This window comes from Ursus maritimus, unplaced genomic scaffold (genome assembly GCF_017311325.1).
Source record: "Ursus maritimus isolate PB19 unplaced genomic scaffold, ASM1731132v1 scaffold_11, whole genome shotgun sequence".
Lineage (NCBI taxonomy): Eukaryota > Metazoa > Chordata > Mammalia > Carnivora > Ursidae > Ursus > Ursus maritimus.
This window is the reverse complement of record NW_024423453.1, coordinates 2,220,012-2,237,162: the sequence shown is the minus strand read 5'-3', so window position 1 is coordinate 2,237,162 and position 17,151 is coordinate 2,220,012. Positions and strand designations below refer to the sequence as shown.

General features: G+C 40.1%; 1 protein-coding gene across 1 annotated transcript in view; it reads right to left on the bottom strand.

Annotated features, from left to right (window-relative positions):
• NPNT (nephronectin) overlaps positions 1 to 17,151 on the bottom strand; it is a 78,006-nt gene that overhangs the window by 34,841 nt on the left and 26,014 nt on the right. Inside the window, exons 3-6 of the mRNA XM_008689508.1 lie at positions 10,714 to 10,806; positions 6,203 to 6,295; positions 1,672 to 1,791; positions 292 to 411 (exon numbers count right to left, since the gene is read on the bottom strand). Of these exons, the coding sequence (XP_008687730.1) occupies positions 292 to 411; positions 1,672 to 1,791; positions 6,203 to 6,295; positions 10,714 to 10,806 (426 nt within the window). The remainder of the gene's footprint in view (positions 1 to 291; positions 412 to 1,671; positions 1,792 to 6,202; positions 6,296 to 10,713; positions 10,807 to 17,151) is intronic.

Below are 17,151 nucleotides of genomic sequence, written 5' to 3'. Positions count from 1 at the left end.
CTTCTTAACGTTCTAGAAATACTGAGCTCTTCTGCATTCCCTGAACACGGTGCTCTTTTAAACCTCAGAGCCTTTGCACATCTGGTTTCCTCTGCCCGAAGCTTCCTCCTGTCCCTCGTGTTTAGGGAAACAAGGTTTCCATTATCCATTCACAGACACATGGACTGTCTTCTAAGGACAGCCAACTGCCTGACGTAGGTAACGGCCTCTTTTCCTTATTCCCATCACCTTTCACGTTCTCCTTTTATCCTGCAGGGGCCGCTGACAGAGATGCTTGATTTTACAACTCACCCACACAGGTCCTCCCATCAGGCGCCAGCTGTAGGCCGGGAGAGGGGCACTGGCACCTTATCTGTCCTTTGACAACATCACAGCCATACTGACAGTTTGCCATGGAGCACGTCAGGGCACCTGGAAAGAGTGTGAGTGGCTCACTCAGAGAGGCAAAGGGCAAATTCTGTAACTGAAATAGCTGGTCTTTTATTTTTTTTTACTTGACACTAAATCAACAATGAAGACAAAAAGGCCTCAATTATCCGACAGTCATTATTCCTCATCTGAGGAAGATCTTTAATGCATTTGAAAAATGAAAAGACAAATATAAAACTTAATCTCACATAGATTTTCTGGAAATTTTTCCAGGGCCAAGGAAAGTGGAGGATTGAGGTAATTTTCTGGATTATTCAAGCTAAATGCCGGTCTTCACTAAAACATCCAATTAACTTTCCCAATCTCCCACTAAATTTTTCTAGGGACAGTAGTAGACTTCTTACCGGGTCGTACAACGTTAGAGAATTCTAACATCACTGCCACATGGTCTTAAACATGAACTCACCTAATTCTAAAGGTTCCATGTTAAATATGCAATACTGATTAACTGAACTTTTTAATAAAATACAACCCAGTTAGAGATAACTGATAATTAACTAATTGATAACTACCTTAACAGATAAGTCAGTAAAAATAACACGCAAGTTCTCCACTGTCATAGATCATGGAAACACAACCTCAATCCAACGTTCAGCCTACAGAAAATTTCAGGGCATTGTCCATCTTATAAACACATCGAAATGACAGTAGGACAACACGATACATTTCCTTCTCACAAAGACACATGAACTCTAATGTTATTGGAATCACTTATTGTTTCAGTTGATGTAGATTTTGTTTTTAAGAAAAGTGCTATCTTAGTCTTTAGACGATTAGAAAGTCAGAACTGTAAAAGTGAGTGAGAAGGTACTTATGAGTGGTTCACGCTCAGTCAACAGACTCGATGGCTTCTCTACCGACTAACGGTTTAGCGTCCATGCTTGTGAACAGCAACACAGGCCTCACATAGGCACTAAGGCTCTTTTTCTAGCTGGAACAATTCTTTGCCCAGACAGAAGACAGGCAAAAATGTGTTGGGAAAAACACTAGAAAATACACTTAGTTTTACGATTCTGAAATACCACTTCCAAATCAATTTAACACCCGCACCCGTGGCAAAATAACGCTAGACATGTCCAATGGGCAACTTTTACGTTGACTTTCCATTCCTGAGGCACACACATAAATACATGCTCGCATCCCGGTTAGGAGGGCCTGGGAGGCTATTTTCACACACCCTGTCAGAGCGCAACGTGAGACCAAGCCAGAGTACTTATAAAACAGTTAAGGCTCTTGACATACTTGAGCAGGACCCGTCCGGCATGAGCATAAATCCGTTGAGACAGTAGCACTTGTAGCTGCCATGAGTGTTCATGCACCTGTGCTTGCAAGGCCGCGGCTTCAGGCCACACTCGTTCAGATCTGGAAAGGGCGGGGTCGAGGCAGCAAAGTGAGAAAACCTCAACGCTAATGTAAAGCCATTTAAAACACCTCTCTATATTGAAGAACGAACACGAAAAGTCGGACAAGCTGTAGCAACCAGGCGTTAAAATAAGAGATCGAGCCTGTTTCTACCATCTTCATTTCCACGCTGGTTACACTAGGGGTGAGCAAGAGCCATCCTGTCAGGATGACCAAAGGCCTTATGACAATGAGAGGGTTGTGTGACTTTCTGGAGCTTAGATTACATAGTACCTGTGGTGTCCGTCCACGAAGGACAGTTGGAAAAATTCTCCTCACAGACACGTGCCTACCTTATCCCCCCTACCATCCTCCTCATGGGTGGAGGCGCCCTGCTACCTACCTACCTGACTCCACTATCCAAATACCTGAGGTTACTATTAGCCTCACTCCCGACTATGGGATCTTCCTCTTTCGATTTCCTTCTGTCTCTGTTTTTTAAAAAAAATACTCTGTGAGGCTATCTTAGTTTACAGGAAGTATTTTAAAACGCTCGACTGCTTTGACCTTTCCTAAGGAAAGCTCTATTTTCAGAGGGTAAGAGCTGCATGAATCAGAGGGACCACTATTGTGGTTTCTCTTGCTCAGTCTTACAGGTTCTATACTGATCTCAGATTAAAGAAGAAATTTCAGTTTCCTGCTTTACTGATGTATTCGGGTCACAAAAATAAACCACCCAAAAACCTACCCTCCAACATATTTTCATTCGTTTGGCAGTGAAGAAAGGCATATGGAGATACTAAGGGATGATACATAATGGACTATTACTATGGATTTTTGGTTTGTTGGTTTAAATCCCCACATAAATTAATAAAGTCCACATAAGAATTTTCTAGCTTCAAGTGAACATAAAACTCATGACAAACACTAAAATGGTAATGCCCAAAATACAGGCTTCATTAAACAGGAATATGACCACATGTTTATTTTGTCTGGAACTGCCAGCGTAAGCACCTGATTAGATAAACTATCTATTAATCCATGTCACCAAATCAGATTTATAGATCTATCAAGTGGCAAAGGTGTTTTAATCTAATCAACTTTAAATCTGACCTGCTCATTTATTGCAAATCTATACATTTCACTTAATTAAACCACCAAATTACACTGTTTTAAGACCACCTAATAATTATTACGTTTATAAATGTTTTCAATGTTTTCATATTTTATTGACTTTCCAACTTGGTCGTTTTCTGACCTTAACCCAACAGTGAGCAGGTCCCCAGCTGGGCAAACCCTAGGAAGGTTAACTAAGTAAACCAAATACCTTCATCATCTCCTTTGCTTTCTTCAATTCTCTACTTTACTGTCTTGTGCCCAGTCAAGGGCATTCAAAACAGAATCACATTTTAAAATATATTGTTTTAAAATTTTCTCAAAGAAAGTGCTTTGCAGACTACAGTATCAACACAAATTTGACTTCTCCCTCTGTTAAATGAAGTAAAAATTTTAAATCAAGGAAGAAAGAGAAACTCTACCTCTCATATTCTTCTATCTTGTATTTCAGTATTTACTAAAAATTAGAGTCAGGATCTTTTCTCATGTTCTAAGAGAAGTTAATTATCATTCCTAATACATCCATACATCCCTGCAGATACACACCTGGCTTTGATAAGTCCCTGATTGATATTAAATGGTATTTAAATCTGAGCACATTATTAGAGAAAGGCTTTGTTTTAAATATTTTTTGCACTAAGCAAATATAAAACAGAACAGTACAACAAAGCCAGAGAGTAAGACTGAATCCTGTATCTCAAGGGAAGGATACTGATGGACAGAAAATGTGTCAATGAAGAACCCTTAGGCTTATTTTTAAAGAGCCACAGAAACATTTGTGGGCTCCTGACAGGAACTGGTCAGAGGTTTGTAGCGCTAAGCAGCTCATATATAAGGGATACTTATGCTGATGAACATTTCTTTATTCACCCTGTTCATGAACTAAAGCTGAAGCCAAGCTGAGGCAGCTCTACTCTGGACTAATAAAGAACCCCTCAAGATTGCCAGGAGAAGAGTTGTCATGATCCAGACTGGGGCTACTGGTGGTGTTCAGTCCAGATTTATCCTTCCCTTTCCATGAGAAAAAGCACTTTGAGGTTAAGAATCATGAAACTGAAAGGAAGTGAAAAACAATGTCGTAATTCAAAAACAAAAATAACCCCCCACCTGGAAATCACTCTATGAAATAATACGGAAGAGGAAATAAACATGCAGCCTTCAATGGGTAAATGTAGAGACATTTGTTGGCTATCTTACTATTATTAATTTGACACATAAATATCCAAATATATCGAAAGCCATTTGAGAAAGCCGAACTCTAACAGCTGGTGATGGGGTGGCTGATACTCCCGGACAGCTGGCTGGTGCTGAGGTCTCCAGCGACTGCCATCGCTGCCCATCTGCTACAGGCACGCGTGTCCTAAAAACTTCACACTGACCCTTCCAAAAACCACTGCAGAAATTATGAAATAGAATTCCACAATAATCCACGTTATCAATATTTACCAAATATCAGACTTCTGCTAAAGCAGGGAGCTTCAGAAGATTAAAAGCATCTGGTGTCCTGGTGATGACCTCTTTTTCTCAATTTTCTTCAGGGCTTCTAGTCTATTATTATCATAACTTTATTTTCTTATTGACTTAATGCCTTATAAAATTGAGCTAATATGTACTGCTTCCAAAATCTCGTAGACTACTGACCTAGTAATGCTTGTGTTACTATCAAGTCAGAAATTCAAAACACTTCCAATTTATAGTAAATTCTCCTATAATAATAAACAGAACAATATAAAGAACAAGTTCCTGGATCACACTTTCTCAAATCAATCTTAAAAGCTGATTAAAAAGAACCTAGGAAAGAAAACGTTAGCATATTTACTTAAATTCACTTTAATCTTGCTCTTTCTCTAGAAGTTTATGACATAAATTATAAAGAAAATCTATAATAAAAAAATAATGAATTCAGTCATGTACCAATCTTATCATATCAAAAGATATCACTTTACAATTAAACTGCTTACATTTCAAATGCTTTAATCACCAAGTATACATTCTTAAAGAACATCTATTACAGTGAGGAGTATATTTAAGCAGGTTGATGGATTCAGGAGCTTGGGGAGGTGGGATGTGGGGGTGGGTGGGGAGGGGGGAGTAAGAAGAGAGCTAGTCCAGAACAAAAATGCAAGCTGCACAGCATTATATTTTAGGGAAAAAAAGAATCAGAAATTTTATTAGCATGCGGACACTGAAAAGTAGCTTGAAAAATCTAGAATAGACCACTGAATAAGATAACCCAATGGATTTTTAAGGAAAATAATCTTTCATTCATGTAATGCATTTGGGCTTTTTTTTTCTTTGACCCTCAAACTGGGCAATTCTCAGAAATTTAACCTTTTACATTTCACATGACTAAAGTGGAGGTCACAGACAAACAGACGTTAGTATGTCAACTGCCGTAACTTTTATTCTTTAAATCATCACTGTTGAAATTAATCCTATTGCCCTAATTCTTGATGCAGAAGATAAACAAGTGCATTAAGTTCCCTATCAGCAGAGAGACAATAATTAATAATTTCAACTATCTTAATTCAGTCATTCTAAGCTCCTAAATCAGTGGATGAAGGATACAGTCTTTTTAGAACAAAAACTGTAAAATCATGCTGCCACCTAACTTTTGTACAAAACTTTCCATCACAATGAAAACAAGGGTATTTTTGGTGTTCCTGTTCCCACACCAGCCCTGAAGCTGACTAAGGGCAGGAATTACTCTCCCCCTGTTCCTGATTGGTTTGCTGGGACTCAGACACATTAAATGACTTGCTCATCATCATTAAAGAGCCACAGAAACGTTTGTGGGTTCCTGACAGGAACAGTCCCTTAAAGGCTACATGGAGCCAGAACTTTGGCTTTCTAATGTTACAAAATGTACACCAAAAGAAGGAAGTTAATGTGTGGTTTGATTTCCAGGGTGACCTAAAACTCTACGCTCCAGATATGGTGGTGGAGAAGAGGACTTCCCCACTTCTGAAATCGACTTAGCAAGAGCCATCAAAACCCCAATCTCCGTTGCTTTGGAATTCCTGACTTCACCTATGAAAATAAAAGTGACTTTGCCATCTGATTTTTAGGAAACATTCTGGAACCCAGGAAAGGAAAAGAGAAGCAATATTTGATGTGGTGAAAGGACAGTGGAGGCTCCAGGCTTTTTAGAGCACAGAGAATCGGCAGCAGGTATTCCTGCAGTTTGCTTTACATGCTCAGGATGCTGACGGCTGGGTACTCCGGGGCTGGTCTTCAGAACATTTGCAAGAAGTGACAAAACTGCAGAAAGCCGTACAGGTGGGAGTGCAGCCCACCCGAGATAATGCACGCTCACCCCTTGAAGGTAAACTTGTGGCTTGATGATCCAGGGGTTGGAAAAGAGGCTGTTCACCGCCTTGGTCAAGAGGAGTTGGGTAGAAGTGCTCATCTTCACACCAGGAAGAAGGTAATAAGAGTCAACTTTGAACTGATGTCATTTTTAGCCCTAAAAATCTTTATAAGTATATATTAAACAATTACATAAAGTCGGTGGAGTTCAAAAAGAATGCTTTACGTGCTTTTGAAAAATGGGTTTCTAGTTCATCCAGTTTCTCTTTTTAAAATCTGAATTTGTTTTCCTTAAAATTTATCACTGCCATCTTGCCTCCCAAAAACACATGTACATTTTACACACATGCACACACACATACATCATTCTCATACCAAATAACCGCCAAAGAAGAGATGGTCATTTTTTAAAGCATTATGTTAGGTATCAACAAAGGGAAAACCCAGCAGATGATACGAATATTGATTACAACCAACTGCTGTTTAGTGACACTGAGGTCTTAAATGTCCAACTTGAGACTTTTTCCTCTATTATTATGTTGTCCAATAGTTTAAAATACTCCAAAATTATGCACAAAGTTATGATTTGCATGAAGAACTGATTTAAGAAAATAGCATGATAGTTCATCAATGTTTTCATTCAAATGTAAGAACTTTTACTTAGGTCCCATTTAGTACGAATATAGAATAAGCGTCCTACAAAGAAGGTTAACGATTGCCGTTATTAACTTACCAAAACAGTATACGAAGTAAGACTCAAAAGTAGAGTCAAAAAGGCAATCGCAGCCTGTTTTAAGACTTCCATAGTACTAACAGCTAAACTTTCAGATGAAACGAACATTGGTTTCTCGGTTGAAACCACCCATCTTTCAAAAAGTAAGGCTGTCAGAAATTACCTTAACATTAGGGGTAAGAAAGGCAATCAACTTTCAGATTTACCTAGGCCGCCAAAGTTTACCGTATGGTTCTGGGCTACAAGATTCCAGTACTTTTCTTGGGGTGAGGAATTCAATGTATGAAACATAAACTTTGTCAAAATATTAGGAATTAGGGGCGCCTGGGTGGCACAGCGGTTAAGCGTCTGCCTTCGGCTCAGGGCATGATCCTGGCGTTCTGGGATCGAGCCCCACATCAGGCTCCTCTGCTATGAGCCTGCTTCTTCCTCTCCCACTCCCCCTGCTTGTGTTCCCTCTCTGGCTGGCTGTCTCTATCTCTGTCTAATAAATAAATAAAATATTTAAAAAAATTAGGAATTAATATTTATAAATTGTTTCTTCTGAAATCCTTATAAAGCACATCATGCATTCAAAACCCTTTCATTTCTGAAAATATGCAATGATAGGACGTATTACACAATGAAAATCATTCCCTAATGGGAACGTTATAAAAAGGTTATTATCTATAAGAGTATCCCTTTTTGGCTGAAGGGAAAGAGAATTTGTATGGGTACAGAGACTCAAAGAAGGGAGACTATGCATGAATAAAATTCCCAGAGAAATCAGGTGGGAAAAAAAGCAAGTCTTGCCAGAGTCCAGGTCAGAATTTCGCTATTGTGAAAGGCACCATGTGCTGTATAGAATTTGCTTAGGATCAGTCCAAGCCTATGATTTTATATGTGATCGAGCTACGGCAAATCCAGAAATGACTCCGAGGGAAAAGCCAGCCACCGACAGCAGATTCACACTAATCTTGTGACAAGGCTGTTAAATTAAGCCAGGTCCCACGTGGGCTCGCCCTGCTCTTCCGGCTGCTCCCAGGCAGCTCTGATCACACTGGTTAAACGCTGGCCGTTTTGCACAAGCTGTTCACGCCACCAATCAAGCTCCCAGCAGATTATTTCTTATAGTACACCACTTGCAACACATTTTTTTAGCAAATACTTGCCTTACACAGAAACCTACTTTTTTTTTGCTCTTTTATTTATTTTTATTATGTTCAATTAGCCAGCATATAGAAACCTACTTTTAATCAGAACCTAATTCTCAGTTCTGTGAAATCGTTTCAAATATACCTCTTCTTAACATTTCTCTCCTCAAGAAAAAGGAAACCTGTTTGAATTCCCATATTTCTGAGGCATATTTGCCAGTTTCTTAAGATGTATGGTCCAGATAAAAAACAGTCTGCATGGATTTGTGTAACCGATACGATTTCTTCTATTCTCGTTTCCTGGTGTCTCTCGATGGTTGTCCCACTCACCCAGGTCCTTCAAGCCGCCTCCCACCCTCACCAGGGCCTTCGGTCCACAGACTCAGAGGCTGCCTACGGTGCTGTACCGGACAACTGCATGCAACCCTTACAAGTAGGGTGTTCAGGACCAAGAACCACCACACGAGACTATCATGCACTGAGCAAATATTTAATGTGCACTTAGCGTGTGCAAGTCATTTTAATAATAGTTTTCAGGAACCCAGAAATCAGACACCCTGAAGGGTCTCAAAGAGCATAAGCCATGCCATCGGGAACTTGCCACACTTGCTTTTTTGTTAAGGAAGACAAAGAACGAGATGACCCAAACACATGGGTTTACCGTAAGCTGTAGTTTTAAATTCAAGATTGGGCTTGAAATTACATTTTCGGTGTCAGCACTATTTTTTCCAGGTATAAAATCCCGTCTTGCTATTAATGAAATCCTCTTTCCCCTAAGGAATATAGTTTTAGGAGGCAAGATTTAAACTCAGTATATTTCAATTTTTCTTTAGAGAAACAGGTATGTACTACAGTAAAAAGTACGTGATAAACTGGTTTTCTGAAAACAGGAGAAACCCAGAGATAGATCCTTGTTGCAATAATAGTTTCAATGTCTTTGAAGCATATTAAAGGTGATGTCACTCCTGCAAATAAATTTAAATGGATTTCTCAGCAATCTCAACAGTGGCTTCTTATAATAACCTTCTTTGTATAAATTCCTGGCATCAGGACAACAAAGTTTTACGGTACTGACATATTAATGAAACCTCTGATGGTTTATGTTCTGCACTTTAAAAAGGGAAGCATGCTGGAAGTCTCAGATGCACACCGATAACTCAATAATCAGAACCGGACATGTCACTACCTGTAAACTTAGACTGGGGAAGGAAAGTCAAACGGATTTTTAAAAGAGTAAACTGAGATAACAAAAACTCCACTCACTTCAAACAGACTATCCGGGTATGTTTTGTAACTTCCAAGTTAAAAAATATTATAAAAGCAGCATTGGAAAAAATCAGTTAATCAAATTAACAGATAGTACAGAACACGCTTGAGAGTTTTTCCTACTATTGGACATGTCACATTTCATTAGCATGGATTTCATCTGATAGTTCAGGAACGATTCCTTGTACTTTTTCAAACACCAGTGTTCTGGACTGTTGTGGAAATTATGCCCGTAAATCACGAGTTTACAGGAGACATATCGAGGAGTATCAGATACTGAAGAATAGGAGTGTTTCAACAATATCATCTCCGTATCTGATGAGGTCAAGTAAGTTATGTATGGGACAGTCAGGCCCCATGTAACTGTTCCATTCAACACTGAAAAGGGTAGAAAGGATTGCTTCAATTTAAGAAATAAGTGAAAAATGGACTCTTATCCTTGTATCCTTCTGGTGAAATCTAACCCCAGCTTTTATTTCTGGGGTTTTTTTACTCCTAATAATAGAACATTTGGGGTTGAAATTAATTAAAAAGACAAGCTTTGTCAGATTTGTTAACACAAGTCAGAAGATCACATTTGCAATAATATTTTCTTATCTAAAATTAAATTGACAGAGAAAATATGAATTATATGGACAATAGTTCTAAGCTGATATACCAGGTCTTTTACCAACTAATTCTGTGAACTTCGACCAGACACTTAATATCCCTGATACCTCTTTTAATGAAAAATAACAGGGAGCTATTATTTATCACTTAATTATCATGAATAACACTCTACCTCCTGACATTGTAATAATGAAAATAGATAATACACAGAAAATACTTGAGGCACTGTGCTCAATAAAAGTCTGCTTTTACAAGCAACTTAAAAATGAGTTTGTCAAAATCTTTATTTCTCAGAGGAACTTTGCAAACTGGTAACAGTTGAAGGGAATTTAATCTCAAAAATCAAAGGGCTCAGAGTTTAAAGGGACCAGAAAATTTCAAGTCAGACTTCATACCTGACTTTGAGTACTGGGTTCCATCTCCCTGGGGTCCCAGGAGGCCCACAATTTGCCAGGGCTTCCCAACTAGCTCGCAGAAGAACAAGGACTAGCAGAACGTAAGGCTTGTACGTGACTGATGCTGTGATTCTCTTCTTTAAAATACATTTTAATTAGTATCAGTAAATAGGAATAAGAGGATGAAATCCTTTGACTTGTCCTCTGATACAATATATTTTAAGTTTTACCATTATATTTTTATCTTTCAGAAAACGGCAGTTCACGCATTTTAGAAACAATAGCCATGGAAAAGTGGTTTGGCCTGAGAACCTAAAACGTTTACATGAGGCAGAAACAGAGGGGGTTTCTGACTGTTCATTTGTGTCAGACGGTTTCCTACCTTGATTGCAGGTCTTTCCAGCATATCCGGGATGACATCTGCACTTGTCGGGTCCAATACATTCACCATGTTTGCACTGTGGCTGGCATACAGCTGTGAAAAGAGGATATCCGCATTATTTCTAGGTCAGCAGAACATCAACCATAGAGCATCTATGTCACGTACTAGTTTGATAATAAAAGAGAAAACTAAGACCTTACAACAGAGTAGCAGAAATACGAAAATCAGTGTGTCTTGTAGTGCTAAGCACTGTTCAAATACTCTCAAATACGTGTGTGTGTGTGTGTATCACTTGGGTCTGGAAAATTGGCTAAACCTGAGTGCAATGTTAAAATAGTAAAAAAAATAATAATAATAAGTAAAACGGAACAACCACAACCAATGTCTGTCAATAGTTACAACTTTACAATAACCTGTAGCTGTAATTTCAAACTCGTTCCCCCAAATGTGCTTCAAAAAGTAGTTCTCAGTCCAAAGATATGGGTATATATGAACCCAGATAAATTTCCCGCTAAATAATACTTATTTTACTAGAAATGCTATTTCTAATATGAAATGGTTCTAAAGGAAATAAACCCCAAACTCCGTATTTTTTGGAACTTCCACTTAAGAATACTTCTGTCATCCTGATCTTTTTTAACCCTAACTGTGGTGCAACTGCCCTAACCCCTGCCATGGCCTATCACAGCAAATAGGAAGTTCTGTTTTACATCTATTGCCTTCTTTCCTCAGGATTCCAAAAATGCTATAAAACATCACTCAAAGCTTTTCAGTCTTTCTTTCCTGCCAAACACTGGTCAGAATTTATTCTGTTTACTCTATACCAGTGGTTCTCAGCTGAGGCTATCTTTGTCCCCTGTGGAACATTTGATATAAATAGAGACATTTTTGGTTGTCATACTGGGGCGAGGGTGCTACTGGCATCTAGCAGGTAATACAGGGATGCTGTAAACATCCCACAATGCTCAGCCCCCTCCAGCACAAATGATCCAGCCCAAAGTGTGATGGCGCCAGACCGAGAAACCTTGCTGTACCCTGGATAGGTGAGTGGTGCTATGCCAGATGTGAAAATAGAAGAAAATTCATTGTATAGCATTGTCACTAGTCTCAAAGAGCTTACGATGTAGATAAAGAGACAAAACAATCATTTTTCATTTAACACCACATTTGTTTATGAGCAAAATGGGTGGCACCTACAAAATCTGTGATGAAATCGTCACACAAGCATATTCACAGATTCGTACAGTCTCAGAAGAGACCTGAGTTGGTTCTTCGGGCATGGGTAGATAGAGGAGGGGAAGGCTCTCCAAGGTAAGGTGAGTTAGACAGCAAAACAGACTATCATTCCCTCAGGGGGCACTGAGGCAGAATCAAGCTAAAGAGATCGCTTAATGTCAGTGGAGAAATGAGATGCAGACAATCACAGGTGAGTGGTATCAAAGGATGATGCCCCCTAAATTTCAGACTGAGGGACACATACTTTATACGAAATGGGAAGTTCCTGAAGCTTATCATCATCCTCAGGAGAATGGCCTGATAAAATAAAAATTCTGGGGATGTTAACCTGGTGGTGATATGGGGGATGGACTAGAAAAAGTCTAGTTGACATGAGAAAGGCATGATCTGTCTGTGACCGGAAAAGATGGGCTTCAGTAAGCACTGAGGGAAGAGCAGACACATCTTGAAGACCAAAGGGAACGAGTCGACAATGACCCTGAGTTCTGAAGTCTCTGACACTGTTACTTCCCATATCAGCCAAGGCTGTTTTCATTCTGGGATATGCTCCTCGTTTCCTCTCTCACAATTCTCAAACTTTGTTTCCTTCGAAACTTGAATACTCCTGTAAAACTGAGGTGCAAGTTATTTCTGGTGTTTTCTATATTTCCTCACTCATCTCTCGCTGACCTTTCCCTCACCTGAAACTCCACGGGGTATATTTGCCAATCTTACTTCAAGCTTTCACTCCACCTGGACCTGGATGACTACTAATCCTTAAAAGGTGCTGCTCAGGAAATATTAAAAAGCTTCAGGAAGAAGGGATGAGCACAGTAGAAGGGGTAAATGATAAGAGAAAATTCTTCAAATCTGATTTTAGACATGGCATGAAATTCAAAAGGAAGCAGTTTTGCTCAGATCTGTGAGAAGAAGTGAACTATCCAGAAGGGACTTCCAAAATTATTCTTCAGTCGACTGTATACCCGTAGATGGCTTAGATGCAGTTTTTAAAATAAGTCCCAGAAATAAACCAGTCTTTATGTAATTTCCAGTCCCCATAACCAAGAAATGCAAGTTAAATTTTTTTAAATCTTAAATAGAAGATTTGCCATAAGTTTTAATGTTTATATATGAATGCGACCTGAATGAATCAATTATCACTGAGGCACCCAGAGTGTCATAATTTTTTTTAAAAAATCTCAAAATCATTAAGTATGAATTGAGGTAATAATCCTTCCAAAGAGCTGGAATTTGAAAATATCTCTGAAAACATGAAAAAATAGTTGAGGAAGTACCACTTAAAATCATGAAAAAGTTTATTTAGAAGAGGACACTTTATGAAACAAACTCTAGGCAACTAAGCTGTTTTACCTTTTGACCCCCTGACCAGCTTGATGACCATCTGTTTACTGTCCTTTCAGGTGCTGGAGAGGAACAAGTTTTTATTGTCCCCTCCCTTTCTTGTTGTTTGTTTCCAGTGCCCTAATCTTGGGCACATCAAATGCACACATTCCAAGAGGCCAAGACTGTTAATGTTTCTTACATGTTTAGGGTGTCAGCAATTCTCAAACCAACTGCTGTTTGCCCTTCTACCCAACAGACTACTCACTGAAGTAACCAAGGACCTATATATTAGCCAACAGCAACTAATGCGATAGGATCCTCAAAATGCTGATATCACCAATTATTTCCTCTCACAAAAAGAAAACACTAAGAAAAGTGTCGCATAATAGAACTTCCTCCTATTATCTTGCTGGCATTGGGCCTGTGGTGGAATTCAACAGACCTGCGTTGAACGTTTGTTCTATGCATGTATTATACCAGGCGAGTGTAGGGGAGGAGGGATGAGAGTCACTGAGGATGTGAAAAATTAGCTGTGAAACTAGAATATACTGGCCCAAAGTTACTAAGAACTCAGAGAAATGAGCTGAAAGAAGATGGGGGGAGGGGCAGGATAGTCATAATACAGTATAGTCGTAACAATGATGACTACAGGCCCCCCTAGAAAATTGTGATCTGAGCAAAGCCCTGGAGGTTAAGAGGCTGAGACAGTTGGGATGGTAGATGAAAGCCTTTCAGAATATGCACACAGTGTGGGGGAAGGGCAGGGAAGGGGTTTCAGTGAGTGCCAAGGGTTGTAGGGGAGCCACGCTGTAAAGAGCTTACGAGAGCAGAGGAGAGCAAGAGAAAGGTTAGGGCAGATCATAAAAGGTACTGGTGGCAGAAATCACTGAGTGCTTACCAGTATCTATTTTCCCCTTCTTTTTAAAACTAGAATGGCTTTTCTGTTTGCTCGTTTTGGGAGTGCGGAAAGACTTAGCAATGGAAAACTACATTCCCTATCTTCCCTGGTCGATCTGGGTAGCCAAGGGACTAAACTATGGCTGATGGTAGGTAAACAGAAGTTACAGGGTGGGGCTTTTGGAATGCTACTCTAAAAGGGGGCTGACCAGTCACTGAACTACAGTCACCACTTTATGACCATGAGGTGATCCTGAGAAGGGAGAAGACTACAGAGCAAGAAGGCATAATATTAACCCTAAATTACCATCCTAGTAATTTAGGGGACTGTTCCTTGTGTCACCGTTACCTGCAGCTAAATACAATTCCTAATGGATGACCCCTGAACAGAAAGTTGTGGAATCTGACCTCATCTGTGTTTATTATCAAACCTGCAAATGTTTTCTTTGGTACACATTTAGGATAGAAATGTTATGAGTAGATCCTAGGAAAGCAATACAACTTGTAAATTTATGTTCTATCTATAATAACATATAATCATAGAAGTAGCTAAAGAACTGCATTCCCAAATCTCAAGAATTAGATTAAAATATACATACTCATCTTGAGACGAGAGAAACACTATTCCAACTTCTGTTAAACTGGTCCCCCTCTTGGTCCCCCTCGCCATTGTAACATGAGCTTTCGGGAGCCAGCATACACCCGCCCTTCCACCCTGCTGTGGCTCACAGGTCAGGGGCATAACAAATCCAATCCAAAGAGTGTGTACTTTTAGCGGTCCACTTTAGAGTGGTCTTCTAAAAATGTCAAAGACAGATGATACACTTGTTTTGGAGGAAATCACGTGTCTCTTGGTGATAAAGGTTAATCAGAAAAAGCAGCGTTGCTCCTCTGACCTTCACATGACTGGAGACAAGAACTTTGGGTCATCTTTGGTGGCCCACTCTCCTCTTGTATCACACATGGTTTAGCGGCTCAGTAAATAAAAGTCAGGTGAGGATCAGATAGCCAATGAGTGATAGATTTTCCCCCCAAAACTGGATGCCAGAATTAAGCCCAAATGGGCAAATCACACTCAGAATTTACTAACACTCCTACAGCATCATCTCCAAAGCGCCCTTAAAATAACCTGTCATTTTTTGAACTAGAAAAAGAAACATGTCTCAACTGGCAAAGCAGACACAGTTCTTTCATGTTCCATGCCCGCATCTCTTCTGTGCGATTGCAATCTACAGTTTACTCTCGGAAATTCATCCTGATATAACTGGGGTTCTGGGAGCTGAATGGCTTTCTGACACTGCCATGTAATGAGTTTTCAAATAAGTTAGGGGACAATTAAACTCCCACATCAGTTCTGTATAATGTTTCTTATGTAAAGGAATCACACTGGGAGTCAAGTGCCAACACTTGACAAAATCAGTGCTATATGTCAGATGCCCAAGCGGAAGGTGGTCTGGACAGCGACAAGGGAAAAACCAACTCGACCTCAGGTGCTGTTAGTAACTTCAGAAGGCTTTTCTCATGTAAATAAGGGCGCCTTTAGAGTCCTAAGCATCATTTGTAGTTTTTGCCGCCTACTTCATGTTGCTGGTCAGATATGGCACCGTTACAAGCAGAGCGAGGATCCTTGTCCCCCAGGATGGGTAATTTAGAAACAAACGTGACACAGAAGTATGCAAGGGTAGGCAGGAAAATGAACAGACACAAAACTGGGAGATTTCAGAGCGCCGTCATTACATCTAACGAGCTTCGGAGAACCCAGCTGTGGGAGAACCCATCGTGAGGGGAATAGGAACGTATGATGAGGAATATCTTTTTCACAGAGCAACTGGCCTTGGAAAAGACGCAATTGCTGAAAGCAGGAGGCAAGAGCCCAGCGCTGTTCTCGTGGGGCCTGAAGGAAGGGATGCAGAATTTCACAGGGCTCCACTGGAGAGGGCCTTGAGCTACCCCATGGCAGAGGGACAACCAAAGCCAGAGGAAAGAACCCTACAGGTTTTAAGATTCGCAGAGGAAAACAATTCGCAGAGGAAAACAGTTCCGCAGAGCAACAATCCCACTATCCTGTATTCTGGTGTCCACGGTCCTATTTTCAAATCTAAATTCCTGCTGTAGTAAAAGCGGAAATAAAAGTGCCTCTGATTGTTATCACTATTATTTTTTTTTTTTAAAGATTTTATTTATTTATTCGACAGAGATAGAGACAGCCAGCGAGAGAGGGAACACAAGCTGGGGGAGTGGGAGAGGAAGAAGCAGGCTCATAGCGGGAGAGCCTGACGTGGGGCTCGATCCCAGAACGCCGGGATCACGCCCTGAGCCGAAGGCAGACGCTTAACCGCTGTGCCACCCAGGCGCCCCTGTTATCACTATTAAATACTATGTATGACGTGCTCTCAGTGATACAGACCTCCTTTTATACGACCGGTTACACTGATTCTCGCAATATCCATAAAAGGCAGGAAAGAGACAGACATTATACTCCATTTACCAGCAGAGAAGTGAAAGCACAGAGAGTTAAGTGACTTGCTCAATTTCAGAAAAAAATTCTTATCCCTGTTTCATGGTCAATCCACTAGTTCTTCTTGAGTTAGGAACAAGGACAGAAGGCCCAGCATTTTGAGTGGCTTTGGAGGGGACAAGAGAAGAAAAACCCTAAGCAGGGAAGGATGAGTTGGGGAGAGAAGGCCCAAGTGATAAAAGGCATAAAGGTATTTAAGTTACATGTTCAGGAAATGGAAGCTGCAGTTGGGAACACAATTGATAATTTGAGAAAATGAAGGCAGATTTATCAGAATATGTGGACCTCCAGGTATCTCCACCTGACTGCTTGTCCTGTGACAGATCCCAGAGAGGGAGTCACCGAAGCCTGTAACCGCTATCTCCTCCGAAGAGCTGCCACAGCTCTCAGGCTTCTTGCCCTAGCATTTTGTCCAACATTATTTTTTACTAAGACTATAATCATGAACTATAGTCAAATATTAA